General features: G+C 46.5%; 1 protein-coding gene across 3 annotated transcripts; it reads left to right on the top strand.

Annotated features, from left to right (window-relative positions):
• Window positions 1-117: 117 nt before the first annotated feature.
• Window positions 118-8,215, top strand: LOC110491230 (mediator of RNA polymerase II transcription subunit 16). 3 transcript variants are annotated; one of them, XM_036952797.1, is made up of 16 exons: window positions 118-273; window positions 590-823; window positions 1,027-1,131; window positions 1,288-1,457; window positions 1,940-2,221; window positions 2,493-2,642; window positions 2,796-2,901; window positions 3,177-3,332; window positions 3,690-3,910; window positions 4,291-4,497; window positions 4,961-5,171; window positions 5,443-5,576; window positions 6,218-6,410; window positions 6,639-6,855; window positions 7,112-7,195; window positions 7,806-8,215. In XM_036952797.1, exons 2-16 carry the CDS (start codon window positions 682-684, stop codon window positions 7,930-7,932), a joined length of 2,505 nt encoding a protein of 834 aa, XP_036808692.1. In that variant the 5' UTR covers window positions 118-273; window positions 590-681; the 3' UTR covers window positions 7,933-8,215. The 3 variants fall into 3 exon arrangements, with proteins under 3 accessions (XP_036808692.1, XP_021420363.1, XP_021420284.1); XM_021564688.2 differs by having other exon boundaries at window positions 1,024-1,131; XM_021564609.2 differs by having other exon boundaries at window positions 254-823; window positions 1,024-1,131.
• Window positions 8,216-15,498: the final 7,283 nt, after the last annotated feature.

Here is a 15,498-nt window from a genome sequence, read left to right as displayed (position 1 = left end):
GAAGAGTCGATTCCCGCGAGCGCCCTCTGTAGATGGACCGGCAATACATACACATTTTTATAAAGAGATCATAGAAAAAGTAATATCCAAATAGTAAACATAATATGCTAGATGAAACGTGTTATTAATTTTCGATGAATTTGTACTCTACCAAATACATTTCTAACGTTTTTACAAAAGAATAAGGCTGCAGGCAACTGAAAATACGCCTAAATTCGCTTGTCAGGGGTCCTACCACACCATCTTTGTATGTAACATGTTATAGGATGAATGGTAAAGAGTAAATGTATTTTTTTAACGTTAGAGATTTAAAATCTAAATAAGACATTTAGCTATATTATTAGAAGTTCGTTTGATGTAGTTGCTTCATGATTTGGTTCTAACGTACTACATTATCATATTGCTAGCTAACGTTAGCTCTAGCTAATGGAAGTAGCAGCTAATGCGTTTTAGCTAGCTGTATACATATAACTACGTTGACTAACACAGTAGCTAACCTAACTAACATAGGTGACAGTGTTAGCTCGAAGAAGACTGATGCAAGTAACGTAAATTTGACATCGAATTCTGTGTCTTGTTTGTGATATAGCTGCAAAGTGCAATCAAGTACATGAAGGTGACTGAACATTTCTCTGATTGGACAAGGACACTTGCACAAACAGTGGAAAAGCATATGGTTGAATGATGGAGGTTGCCTATGTTTGTGAGTGGGAGAAGAGACCCAAGAGCAACCACTATCCTTCCATCCCACTGGTGTGTGCCTGGTCCTGCAGGAACCTCGTTGCCTTTACCACAGACCTAAAAAATGAGGAAGACGAGAAAGGTACACAAATGTGCTTGGTACTGATCTTGTGACCATTTTGTTGTGTGTAGCAAGAGCACAGTAGGAATGTGAAATGGAACAAATCGCATTGCCAGTATCAGGTTTGATCCCATATATCTGTATATAATTTTGCATATGTATCTCAATGCCTCGTAACTTGATTAGCAGAACATGCACTACAGTGATTTGCTTTATTTCAGAAGTCAGTCATATGGTCCACATCATTGACACAGAACACCCATGGGATGTGTACTCCATTAACTCTGGACATGGCGAGGTCATATCCTGTCTGGAGTGGGACCAATCAGGTGGGTCAACATAGTAACAACACCAAAACTACTCTTAAAGGTGCAACTGCCCTATCAGTCCAAGTAGACTGATGTGGAACTCAATACAATGCCAAGAAGTGTCCCTAGTGTATTGAGTTAAAATGTGTGTGAACCTATGACTACGTTCATTCATAGGTTCCAGGTTGCTGTCTGCTGATGGAGATGGGCAGATCAAGTGCTGGGCGATGGCAGATCACCTGGTGAACAGCTGGGAGAGTTCACTAGGGAGTGCAGAGGACGGAGACCCCATCATAGCTCTGTCCTGGCTGCACAATGGAGTTAAGCTGGCTCTGCATGTGGAGATGGTAATGGACCACCAGCTTGTTCTCATGTTCACACCACCAGCTCTTCTTAACTGTCTGTGTGGACCTTATGATTTATTACCATGTCAGTATTTTATAGACCAGTTTAAAGCTCTTTTTTTTATTTTACATTTTAGTCATCCAGAGCGACTTACAGGAGCAACTAGGGTTAAGTGCCTTGTTCAAGGGCACATCAACAGAATTTTCATCTAGTCGGCTCAGGGATTCCAACCAGCAACCTTTTGGTTACTGGCCCAACGCTCTTAATCTCTAGTCTAAGCTACCTCTTGAGATAAGACAATACTGTATATGCCATTATTTGGCAGGGGGTGCTGTACACTGGCTGTGGAGAACTGCACATAACAGCATTTAACAAGCATATAACAATATATACTAGGACATATAACTGTAATTTGCCACTTTGTTTGTTGAAAAGTGCCACACCCCACTCTCGCTCTACCTCTCCTCCAATCTTCCTCCCCCAGTCGGGCTCCACCAATTTCGGTGAGAAATTTTCACGGGTCAAGTTCTCACCGTCACTCACGCTGTTTGGGGGAAAGCCCATGGAGGGCTGGCTGGCAGTGACAGTGAGCGGCCTGGTCACCGTGTCCCTGCTGAAGCCCAACGGTCAGCTGCTCACAGCCAGCGAGAGCCTGTGTCGCCTGAGGGGCCGCGTAGCCCTGGCCGACATCGCCTTCACCGGCGGGGGTAACATTGTGGTGGCGGCCACGGATGGCAGCAGCTCATCACCTGTGCAGTTCTACAAGGTAGGTATTAGCTAGCGATGATATTACACAATTATTTTTTGTTATTCTTTTCATTACTGGCTACCAGAATAAGTGCTAGCCAGTCGCCTTGTCTCAGAAAAGTCTGGCAAATAATACTGTTCAAATGCTAACGCTTTTTATTTTCTTGTAAAGAGCGTTTACCATCCGATAATGTGAAGTTTTACTCCAACATACGTTATTAAGTAGTGCAATAATATCACTGACTTTTCGGGATTTTAAATTTCCATTGTCATCCCAACTCTACATCAAGGTGTGCGTGAGCGTGGTCAACGAGAAGTGTCGCATCGACACTGAGCTGCTGCCCTCGCTCTTCATGCGCTGCACCACGGACCCGGTCAGGAGAGACAAGTACCCGGCTGTCACACACCTCAAGTTCCTCACCAGGGAGAACTCGGAGCAGGTGAGAGAGACACTGTGAACACGTTGCTTTCCAAGTGTCCTTTATTTTTAATTCTTTCCAGCTTTATCACTTACCAGTATGCCAAATGTGCATTCAAACAGTGTAGTGTTGTGTGTGTGTGTGGACTAAACCGCAATATGAATACTCTTTTAGGTGCTGCTGTGTGCCTCCAGTCAGATGGGCAGCATCGTGGAGTGTTGGTCATTGCGGAAGGAAGGCCTCCCTGTCAATAACATATTCCAACATCGTTCACCAGTAGGTAAGGCAGAGAACGATAAACCAAGGAAGAGCACACTCAACCCAATTATAAGTATTACTGTAGGTCACTTATAGGGGGCATCTCAATATTTTGAAGTTGTTTCCAATTGTTGTCCACTTTAAAGAACTGAACAGGTAAATTCCCTTTTAGGCATCCTCCATTTTGTTTTCAGATCAATGCAGTTAAAGGAAAGGAGACAATACATTATTCTACAATTGAGTTGCCCCCATAAAGAGACACCCCTTACTCACCCTTTCCTCTCTCCATCCCCACAGTGGGCGAGAAACAGCCGACGATCCTGAAATGGCGCATCCTCTCGGCCACCAATGATCTGGACCGCGTGTCGGCCGTGGCTCTGCCAAAGCTGCCAATCTCCATCTCCAACACTGACCTAAAGGTGGCGTCAGACACCAAGTTCTGCCCAGGCCTCGGTATGTGCTGATGCCAAATAACCCGTCATTCCCCCTCCAGATCTACTATTGAGCACTCCAGGTGGCAGCATACACCTTTACAGAATGGTGGTTTGTAGCTCTATTAAACCTACCAAAGAAAGTGGTTCTATGCTCAAGAAACATGTTAGGGAAGTGGTACCTACATGGATGTGTCCCACACAATATAGTGGTAACATGACACATTGATGCATAATAGCAAAGAAAGTGATGAGTGGAATGTTATACACTTACTCTGTTGCCCCTGTCTGTGCTGCTGGGGTCATTCTCAATGCCTCCCTCTGGAGATCAATAAAGTGAATTCAATTGTATGTGATTCTGTGTGGTGGTCCCTCCCAGGCCTGGCCCTAGCCTTCCACGACGGCAGTATCCAGATCCTCCACCGGCTGTCCCTTCACACCATGGGCGTGTTCTATGGATCCTCCTCGGGCTCCTCCCAGCGGCCCGGTGATGAGCCGGCCATAAAGCGGCAGCGCCCCGGCGGCCCAACCGTCCACTTCAAGGCCCTGCAGTTCTCCTGGACCTCACTGGCCCTGGCCGGAGTGGACAACCACGGCAAGGTGAGAGTGCAACAATGCGTTGAGATCCGTTGACTGTGACCTTACATGTCTCACAGTACGATATCAGCACCTCATCCCCCTTTTATAAAGATGAGAAGGCTACTCCGGATTTGAGGTTGTAAAGCTTAGATGGCTTATGTTTTTGAAAAGGGAAAAATTGTCCCTTGAATACACACCCCAGCCATGGGTGTTACATCTTACAGGAGTTTATGGTCTGCAGGCAATAATGTGTTAAACAAATACAATAAATGTATCCTCTCTTACAACAACAAGCTATCCATGTCCTTATTCAGTGTCCGTCCCCGACCTTCCCTCAGATATGAACAATATTTGTATCCATATTTTTCATATCTCTCTTTTGGCTCTTCTTCCCTCCTCAGCTGCACATGATTCGCGTATCTCCATCCATGGGCCAGATGCTGGACATGAACACACTTCTGCGCCACCTGCTGTTCCTGCTGGAGTACTGCATGGTGACAGGCTACGACTGGTGGGACGTGCTGCTCCACGTGCAGCCTGGCATGGTCCATAACCTGGTGGAGAAGCTGCATGAGGAGTACATGAGACAGAACCAAGCCCTGCAGCAGGTAGGTGGACCATGATGAGCCAGAACCAAGCTCTGCAGCAGGTAGGTGGACCGGGATGAGCCAGAACCAAGCTCTGCAGCAGGTAGGTGGACCGGGATGAGCCAGAACCAAGCTCTGCAGCAGGTAGGTGGACCGGGATGAACCAGAACCAAGCTCTGCATCAGGTAGGTGGACCGGGATGAGCCAGAACCAAGCTCTGCAGCAGGTAGGTGGACCATGATGAGCCAGAACTAAGCTCTGCAGCAGGTAGGTGGACCATGATGAGACAGAACCAAGCTCTGCAGCAGATAGGTGGACCGTGATGAGCCAGAACTAAGCTCTGCAGCAGGTAGGTGGACCGTGATGAGCCAGAACCAAGCTTTCAGTCAGACAGACTGAAATCTGTTGTAAACTAATTTGTGACAATAGATGGAAGTGTTTTTGTTTGTTTGTTTTTCTAATATCCAGTATCTGTGTGTGAAAGGTGCTCTCGACACGTATCGTGGCGGTTAAGGCCTCCCTCTGTAAGCTGTCATCGGCCACAGCTGCGCGAGCTTGCGACTTCCACGCCAAGCTCCTCCTCATCGCCATTAGCTCCACCCTCAAGTCCTTGCTGAGACCCCACGTCCTCAACACTCCAGACAAGAGCCCCGGGGACAGGCTGGCAGAGATATGTTCCAAAAACACTGACACTGGTAGGAGGACTAGCATCACTACCATTTATACCTGTATAATCAATGAATAGACGGATTCCACTTCTGACACCAATTTCACTTAACGTGAGGCTGAAAAAATGAATTATTGTCTGTTTTAACTGAACAGGACTTTTGTTACTGTTGAACAGACTGTAGGCTAAGGCTGCATTGTTTGCCGTCCTATTAGCTTGCTAGTATCTACAGTGCTTGTCGTTTTTATTTGAAGACTTCAGTGATTCTGGTGAAGATTGACCTTCCACCCCCTTCATAGATATCGATAAGGTGATGATCAACCTGAAGACGGAGGAATTTGTGCTGGACGGCCCCCCACTCCAGTCTCTGCAGCAGCTCATCCAATGGGTGGGAGACTTTGTGCTGTACCTGATGGCCAACCTACCCAATCAGGTGTTTTTTTTATTTTTATGACTCGAGCTACCAGTGTAGGCCTTTCACAGAGCTACCAATGTAGGCCTTTCACAGAGCTACCAATGTAGGCCTTTCACAGAGCTACCAATGTAGGCCTTTCACAGAGCTACCAATGTAGGCCTTTCACAGAGCTACCAATGTAGGCCTTTCACAGAGCTACCAATGTAGGCCTTTCACAGAGCTACCAATGTAGGCCTTTCACAGAGCTACCAATGTAGGCCTTTCACAGAGCTACCAATGTAGGCCTTTCACAGAGCTACCAATGTAGGCCTTTCACAGAGCTACCAATGTAGGCCTTCCACAGAGCTACCAATATAGGCCTTCCACAGAGCTACCAATATTGGCCTTCCACAGAGCTACCAATATAGGCCTTCCACAGAGCTACCAATATAGGCCTTCCACAACATGCTGAAAAAGGTGCATTGTTACTCCAGAAACACTTTGTTTCAATATCATATCTTATTCATGTAGTGTTCAATCAAATGTAGAGCTGGTGCTAGTAAAGTGTTCTTCTGTCTGTCTCTGTCCTTCTGTATGTAGAGCTGATGCTAGAATAGAGTGTTACTCTGTCTGTCTTTCTGTGCTATCTACCTCTTATTTTAACCCTTGTCTTGTCTCAGGGCTCCGTCGTGCGTCCCGGCTTTGGGTTTCTGCGCGACGGTTGGTCCCTGGGTATGCTGCGGGAGATGATGGTGATGATCCGCATCTGGGGCCTTCTGAAGCCTGGCTGCTTGCCCATCTACACGGCCACCTCGGACAACCAGGACAGCATGTCGCTGCTCTTCCGCCTGCTCACCAAGCTCTGGCTCTGCTGTAAGGATGAGGAGAACATGTGTATCTATGGACTATATATTATGTGGATCTAGCTATGTGGGGTTAAATGTGCCAGAGATGCCTTAAGTTATAACAGTGTCATCGGTCTGTATATGAGTCTACTCTGTCCATTCTTCTGTCAATGTGTCTATGCATCTGTTTAGACCTTACGGCCATCATTCTGTGTCTGTATGTGAACCTGGCCTTCACCCATGTATCCCCCTCCAGCTCGGGACGAGGGCCACCCCCAGGAGCCAGATGAGCCGCTGATAGACGAATGCTGCCTGCTGCCCAGCCAGCTGCTGGTGCCCAGCATGGACTGGCTGCCTGTCAACGACGGGATCATCTGCAAGCTGCAGGGCAAGCACCCGCTGCGGCTTCAGTTTGGCAAGCCCTACAGCCTGCCGGGTCTCAACTCCACACCCCAGGTGGAGGTCTTCTCCAGGTAAGAGTGAGGCCTCAGGAGAGGGCTAGATGGTATTCAGGGGAAAAGGTGTCAGAAAAGGGTTAGAAGTAGGTGTAGTGCTCTTGGCATTTAGCCCACTCTTGACATTTGGCCCACATGGCACTCAGTTGTCCTTTTGACATCTGTTTGTAGTAAATGTGCTTCTGCTTAATATTGCTAATATTTCAGTCAAAGCTCAGGTGAAGCCTTCCTGACAGATGCCATTGGTCAATATATTCATTGTGTGTGTATCTAGGAGCCCGGGGGTCCAGAGGATGGATCATCTACGTTGTCTCTACATGGGAGTCTGCCCCACAGAGGACAGCAAAGCCTGTACCAGGTCAGACACCACACCACCCAGGCTCTGTCATAACCCGGCCGCGACCGGGAGGTCCGTGGGGCGACGCACAATTGGCCTAGCGTCGTCCGGGTTATGGAGGGTTTGGCCGGTAGGGATATCCTTGTCTCATCGCGCACCAGAGACTCCTGTGGCGGGCCGGGCGCAGTGCGCGCTAACCAAGGTTGCCAGGTGCACGGTGTTTCCTCTGACACATTGGTGCAGCTGGCTTCCGGGTTGGATGCGCGCTATTAAGAAGCATGGCGGCTTGGTTGGGTTGTGTATCGGAGGACGCTAACCAAGGTTGCCAGGTGCACTGTGTTTCCTCCAACACATTGGTGCGGCTGGCTTCCGGGTTGGAGAAGAAGCAGTGCGGCTTGGTGGGGTTGTGTATCGGAGGACGCATGATTTTCGACCTTCGTATCTCCCGAGCCCGTACGGGAGTTGTAGCGATGAGACAAGATAGTAGCTACTAAACAATTGGATACCATGAAATTGGGGAGAAAAAGGGGTAAAATTCACAAAAAAAAAAAGACATTCACTCTCTCTTCCTACCTTTCTTTTGGTGGCTTTCCACCTTTTTATTTCTCTTTCTCTCCCTCCCCCATCTCAGGTGTGGCTGTGTGACTATGCTCCGCTCCCCTAACAAGACCAACGCCATGAAGCAGTGGGAGCAGCGCTGGATCAAGAACTGCCTTTGTGGAGGCCTCTGGAGAAGGATCCCCTCCACACTGTCCTGAGATCTGTCCTGAGACCATTATCACCGCAAACCCTGACCTCAGGTCAGCCTTTGGACACTAGCCTGCATGACACTGCTGCCTCTTAGCAGATCTCTTTGGGGGACAGATGAAGTACTGGATATCCATACGGTTGTATTTCAAAGATCGCTGTTTGGAGAGGCGGTGATCATGCCGTCATTGGGGTTAAATGTGCCAGAGATACCTGTAAATAGGAACCACGTGTTTTTTATGTCTCTTTATATTCAAACCTGTGTCAAGAAAATAAACCTTATTTGGTGACCTTATGGTTGAGCGGTGTGGCTTTTCTCTTCAAATCCTATTTGAGATCTGGACACGTTTGCTCCTATTTTCATGTAAATATTGCATTTATGTCAATGGGAGATGATAATTAGGATTGGCCCTTGGTGGATGATCATTTGTTTCGATGTAGTTAGAATGTGGCGACTCGATGTCTATTGTGCATAGAGCCTAACCTGGCTTTAGTCTTGTCATGTGCACCAGGGATTAGACGGAACTAGTAATAATAAGCAATAATATTCACGTTAAGTGAAATATGGGTGATATTTGATAAATGCATCTCAAGGCTAGAAGCATCAGAACCCCTAGAAAGGTAGTTGTAACCTTGGATATGACTGGGCAAAGTGTTAAGATTAGGAGAGACATCTGTTTTATAATACACAAGAACACAGCAAGAATGTCTGATTGTGTAAGGGTCTTGTCGAAAGGACTGTCCTTTGCCCCCACATACTCAACTAATTAATTCATTACAAAGATTGACCTATTTTGTTTCTACAGCAATCTACATCTGAAGGCCTGGTACAAGCAAAACATCTCCAACTACAGAAACCAGTGTTTCAGGTCAGGCAGTTTGTGTCCTCAAACAACTTCCACCTTTTGTCGCATTGTCCAGAATGCCACACTAAATACATTTAAAAAGAAGGTGAAGTTTGATGTGGAGAATCTGTTTAAGGGTCAAATGGACTCCAACCAAACACGACGTAACCTTTCTAAGACAGAGAGGCATACATTTGAATCATTGTCCAAAAATGGACTGATTGTGGTTTAACTAAGCAGACCAAGGTGGCGCTACAGTAGTGTGGAGTAAAGACAAATATGTGACAGAAGCCTATTGTCAATTAGACAATGATGTACTCTGCCAATCTCTTACCTTCAACCCTACAGACGACCTCAAAACTGAAGTGAAAGGGATCCTCACAGAAGCTAAGGAGAATAACTACATTTCAGACAATGAGTTCAAATTGATTTTCAATGGCAGCATGGCTTCTTTTTATCTTCCAGAAGTACACAAGAATCCTGAAAACCACCTTGGCAGACCAGTCATTAGTGGTAATGAAAGTTTGACAGAACCCATCTCCAAGTACATTGATTACTTTATTAGGCTGGGAGTGACGGCGGGAAAGGCTTAACTTCAAGATACCACAGATGTGTTGAACAAAATAATTCCTTTTTAGTCCCCATGGATGTGGAGTCTCTATACACCACCATTGAACATGAACAAGGATTGGCAGCTATGCACCATTTCTTGAGTACCCGGCCTGAGACTGAGCTGCCTCTCACGTAATTCATTGTCTCATTGACTGAATTGTCTCATTGACGCCTTCAAGACCGCTTAGCGGAACACAAGTATGCCATACGGGTAGGCAATGAAGACTACCCCATGGCAAGGCACTACATGTCCTAACACCATGGCAACCCTGCCTCCCTGCAACCTATGGGTATTGATCATGTTTCGGCCTCAATTAGAAAAGGAGACTATCTTAAACGGCTAAACTAAAGAGAAAGTTTTGGGATTTACAAACTACAAGCCTATAAGTACCCTGGTTAAAATTAAGATATGGATTTCTCACCTTTCCTGTAGAGTGGTGAGAGGGCCCTTTGCTGTCATCTAGTGGACATTTTGCTCTATTGCCCTCAGCTAGGTTTAGACTGTTGCGGACCATATTTGCTGCGTTCTAGTGTACTGTACTATAAAATAGATGGTTCTCCGATCCTTAACACTTTGCCCAGTCATATTCAAGGTTAGAACTACCATTCAAGGTGTTCTGATGCTTCTAGCCTTGAAATGCATGTTTTATAACATATCTACAGTAATTCACTTTTTATTGTGTACAGTATTGCTTACTAGGCGTTGTCCAATGAATTCTCTAACCACGCTCTCTTCAAATTGGGGTTGATTAGAAAAAGCTGTTCAAAAGAGGACATTGTATTATCATATATGTGTACTCCCTGACGAAGGCCATTCAGCCAAAACTTTGTTTCCACGTGCCATATAAAGGCATTTTAATTAATTATACGAGAAGTGCCTTGGTCCTCCTTTCTTTTTGATTACCAATTTACCAAAGAACACCTTCTGTTTACCAAAATCTACTATTGTGTACGTGAGCACTATATTTGAAGTCATCAAATCAAAGTTTATTTGTTACGTGCGCTGAATACAACAGGTGTAGACCTTACAGTGAAATGCTTACTTACAGGCTCTAACCAATAGTGCAAAAAAGGTATTAGGTGAAAAATAGATAGGTAAAGAAATAAAACAACATTAAAAAGTCAGGCTATATACAGTAGCGAGGCTACATACAGACACTGGTTGGTCGGACCAATTGAGGTAGTATATACATGAATGTATAGTTAAAGTGACTGTGCATATATGATAAACAGAGAGTAGCAGCAGCGTAAAAAGAGGGGTTGTGAGGGGGGGCACACAATGCAAATAGTCCGGGTAGCCATTTGATTACCTGTCCAGGAGTCTTATGGCTTGGGGGTAAAAACTGTTGCCATGCGGTAGTAGAGAGAACAGTCTATGACTGGGGTGGCTGGGGTCTTTGACAATTTTTAGGGCCTTCCTCTGACACTGCCTGGTGTAGAGGTCCTGGATGGCAGGCAGCTTAGCCTCAGTGATGTACTGGGCCGTATGCACTACCCTCTGTAGTGCCTTGCGGTCAGTGGCCGAGCAGTTGCCGTTCCAGTACCAAGAATCACTGCCGTACCAGGCAGTGATGCTCTCGATGTTGCAGCTGTAGAACCTTTTCAGGATCTCAGGACCCATGCCAAATCTTTTTAGTTACCTGAGGGGGAATAGGCTTTGTCGTGCCCTCTTCATGACTGTCTTGTTGTGTTTGGACCATTCTAGTTTGTTGTTGATGTGGACACCAAGGAACTTGAAGCTCTCAACCTGCTCCACCACAGCCCTGTCGATGAGAATGGGGGGTGCTCGGTCCTCCTTTTCCTGTAGTCCACAATAATCTCCTTAGTCTTGGTTACGTTGAGGGATAGGTTGTTATTCTGTCACCACCCGGCCAGATCTCTGACTTCCTCCCCATATGGCTGTCTCGTTGTGGTCGGTGATCAGGCCTACCACTGTTGTTGTCTGCAAACTTAATGATGGTGTTGGAGTCGTGCCTGGCCATGCAATCGTGGGTGAACAGGGAGTACTGGAGGGGACTGAGCACGCACCCCTGGGGAGCTCCAGTGTTGAGGATCAGAGTGGCAGATGTGTTGCTACCTACCCTCACCACCTGGGGGCGGCCCGTCTGGAAGTCCAGGATCCAGTTGCAGAGTGAGGTGTTTAGTCCCAGGATCCTTAGCTTAGTGATGAGCTTTGAGGGTACTATGGTGTTGAATGCTGAGCTGTAGTCAATGAATAGCATTCTCACGTAAGTGTTCCTTTTGTCCAGGTGTGAAGGGGCAGTGTTGAATGCAATAGAGATTGTATCATCTGTGGATCTGTTGGGGCAGTATGCAAATTGGAGGTGGTCTAGGGTTTCTGGGATAATGGTGTTGATGTGAGCCATGACCAGCCTTTCAAAGCACTTCATGGCTAGAAACGTGAGTGCTATGGATCTGTAGTCATTTAGGCAGGTTGCTTTAGTGTTCTTGGGCACAGGGACTATGGTGGTCTGCATGAAACATGTTGGTATTACAGACTCAGACTGGGAGAGGTTGAAAATGTCAGTAAAGACACTTGCCAGTTGGTCAGCACATGTTCGGTGTACACGTCCTGGTAATCCGTCTGGACCTGCGGCCTTGTGAATGTTGACCTGTTGAAAGGTCTTACTCACATCAGCGGCGGAGAGCTTGATCACACAGTTGTCCGGAACAACTGATGCTCTCATGCATGTTTCATTGTTACTTGCCTCGAAGCGAGCATAGAAGTCATTTAGTTTGTCTGGTAGGCTTGTGTCACTAGGCAGCTCTCGGCTGTGCTTCACTTTGTAATCTGTAATAGTTTGCAAGCCCTGCCAAGTCCGACAAGTGTAAAATCTCTGAGACAGGACAGTGTTGAGGCACAGATCTGGGGAAGGGTACCAAAAAAAGAACACAATGGCCTCCATCATTCTTCAGTGGAAGACGTTTGGAACCACCAAGACTCTTCCTAGAGCTAGCCGCAAGGCCAAACTGAGCAATCGGTAGGGGAGGTGACCAAGAACCTGATGGTCACTCTGACAGAGCTCTTGAGTTCCTCTTTGGAGATGGAAGAACCATCCAGAAGGACAACCATCTCTGCAGTACTCCACCAATCAGGCCTTTATGGTAGAGTGGTCAGACGGAAGCCATTTCTCAGTAAAAGGAACATTACAGCCTGCTCAGAGTTTACCAAAAGGCAACTAAAGGACTCTCAGACCATGAGAAACAAGATTCTCTAGTCTGATGAAACCAAGATTGAACTCTTTGGCCTGAATGCCAAGCGTCACATCTGGAGGAAACCTGGCACCATCACTACAGTGAAGCACGGTGGTGGCAGCATCATGCTGTGGGGGTGGTGGCAGCATCATGCTGTGGGGATGCTGTTCAGTTGCAGGGACTGGGAGACTAGTCAGGAACAGTGGCAACCCATTCAGAGCCCCAGTTTTTTATTTTTAACAAATTAGTAAAAATGTCTAAATCTGTTTTTGCTTTGTCATTATGGGGTATTTTGTGTAGATATATTTAATACATTTTAGAATAAGGCTGTAATAAAATGTTGAAAAAGTCAAGGGGTCTGAATGCTTATTTGTACCCCACACATACATTGATACAGTTGAAGTCGGAAGTTTATATACACCTTAACCAAATACATTTAAACTCAGTTTTTCACAATTCCTGACATTTAATCCTAGCAAAAATTACCCTATCTTAGGTCCGTTGGGGTCACCACTTTATTTTAAGAATGTGAAATGTCAGAATTATAGTAGAGAGAATGATTTATTTCAGCTTTTATTTCTTTTATCACATTCCCAGTGGGTCAAAAGTTTACCTACACTCGATTAGTATTTGGTAGCATTGCCTTTAAATTGTTTAACTTGGGACAAACATTTCGGGTAGCCTTCCACAATCTTCCCCATAAGTTAGGTGAATTTTGGCCCATTCCTCCTGACAGAGCTGGTGTAACTGAGTCAGGTTTGTAGGGCTCCTTGCTCGCACACACTGTTCAGTTCTGCCCACAAATGTTCTGTAGGATTGAGGTCAGGGCTTTGGGATGGCCACTCCAATACCTTGACTTTGTTGTCCTTAAGCCATTTTCCACAATTTTGTAAGTATGCTTGAGGTCGTTGTCCATTTGGAAGACCCATTTGCGACCAAGCTTCAACTGATGTCTTGAGATGTTGCTTCAATATATCCACAGAATTTTCCACCCTCATGATGCCATCTATTTTGTGAATTACATCAGCCCCTCCTGCAGCAAAGCATCCCCACAACATGATGCTGCCACCCCCGTGCTTCACGTTTGGGAGGGTGTTCTTCGGCTTGCAAGCATCCCCCTTTTTCCTCCAAACATAACGATGGTAATTATGGCCAAATAAGTTCTATTTTTTTTTCATCAGACCAGAGGACATTTCTCCAAAAAGTATGATCTTTGTCCCCATCTGTAGTTACAAACTGTAATCTGGCTTTTTTATGGTGGTTTTGGAGCAGTGGCTTCTTCCTTGCTGAGCGGCCTTTCAGGTTATGTCGATATAGGACTCATTTTACTGTGGATATAGATACTTTTGTACCTGTTTCCTCCAGCATCTTCACAGTGTCCTTTGCTGTTGTACTGGGATTGATTTGCACTTTTCGCACCAAAGTACGTTGATCTCTAGGAGACAGAACGTATCTCCTTCCTGAGCGGTATGACAGCTGGTGTTGTTGGTGGTGATTATACTTGCGTACTATTGTTTGTACAGATGAATGTGGTACCTTCAGGCGTTTGGAAATTTGGATGAACCAGACTTGTGGAGGTGTACAATTATTTTTCTGAGGTTTTGGGTGATTTCTTTTGATTTTCCCATGATGTCAAGCAAAGAGGCACCGAGTTTGAAGGTAGGCCTTGAAATACATGCACAGGTACACCTCCAATTGACTCAAATGATGTCTATTAGCCTATCAGAATCTTCTAAAGCCATGACATAATTTTCTGGAATTTTCCTAGCTGTTTAAAGGCACAGTCAAAGTAGTGTATGTAATCTTCTGACCCAATGGAATTGTGATACAGTGAATTATAAGTTAAATAATCTGTCTGTAAACAATTGTTGGAAAAATTGCGTGTCATGCACAAAGTAGATGTCCTAACCGACTTGCCAAAACTATAGTTTGTTAACAAGAAATGTATGGAGTTGTTGGAAAACGAGTTTTAATGACTCCAACCAAGTGTATGTAAACTTCCGACTTCAACTGTATGTAAGGTCCCTCAGTCGAGCAGTGAATTTCAAACACAGATTCAACCAGAAAGACCAGGGAGGTTTTCCAATATCCCACAAAGACGGAGACCTATTGGTAGATGGGTAAAAAACAACTGACTTTGAATATCCCTTTGAGCATGGTGAAGTTATTAATTACACTTTGGAAGTTGTATCAATACACCCAGTCACTACAAAGATACAGGCATCCTTCCTAACTTAGTTGCTGGACTTAGTGGACCCCACTCCACCATAGTCTTTGTCCGCATCCTCAACCGCCTCCGTGGCCTCTTTCGAGCGGCGACCCTTGCCTCCGACCTCGGACAGGGGGCCCTAGCAATGGGTGAAGGACGACTCCAGCAGCACCGGAGTGACGAGCGATTCCGGCAGCTCCTGGCTGACGGACGGCTCTGGCAGCTCCTGACTGAAGGACGCCTCTGGCAGCTCCTGGCTGACGGACGGCTCTGGCAGCTCCTGGCTGACAGACGGCTCTGACAGCTCCTGGCTGACGGATGGCTCTGGCAGCTCCTGGTTGACGGACGGCTCAGGTAAGCTCCTGGCTGACGAGCAGCTCTGGCAGCTCCTGGCTGACGGACGTCTCTGGCAGCTCCTGGTTGACGGACGGCTCAGGTAAGCTCCTGGCTGATGAGCGGCTCTGGCAGCTCCTGACTGCCGGGCGGCTCTGGCAGCTCCTGACTGCCGGGCGGCTCTGGCAGCTCCGGACAGACGGGCGGCTCTGGCAGCTCCGGACAGACGGGCGACTCTGGCAGCTCAGGACAGAAGGGCGACTCTGGCAGCTCACGACAGACGGGAGACTCTAGAAGCTCCGGACAGGAGGGAGACTCTGGAAGCTCCGGACAGGAGGGAGACTCTTGAAGCTCCGGACAGGCGGGAGACTCTGGAGGGAGGA

The sequence above is a fragment of the Oncorhynchus mykiss genome, chromosome 1 (genome assembly GCF_013265735.2).
Source record: "Oncorhynchus mykiss isolate Arlee chromosome 1, USDA_OmykA_1.1, whole genome shotgun sequence".
NCBI lineage: Eukaryota > Metazoa > Chordata > Actinopteri > Salmoniformes > Salmonidae > Oncorhynchus > Oncorhynchus mykiss.
The sequence above is the reverse complement of the archived record's forward strand: the minus strand, read 5'-3'. Positions and strand labels throughout refer to the sequence as shown.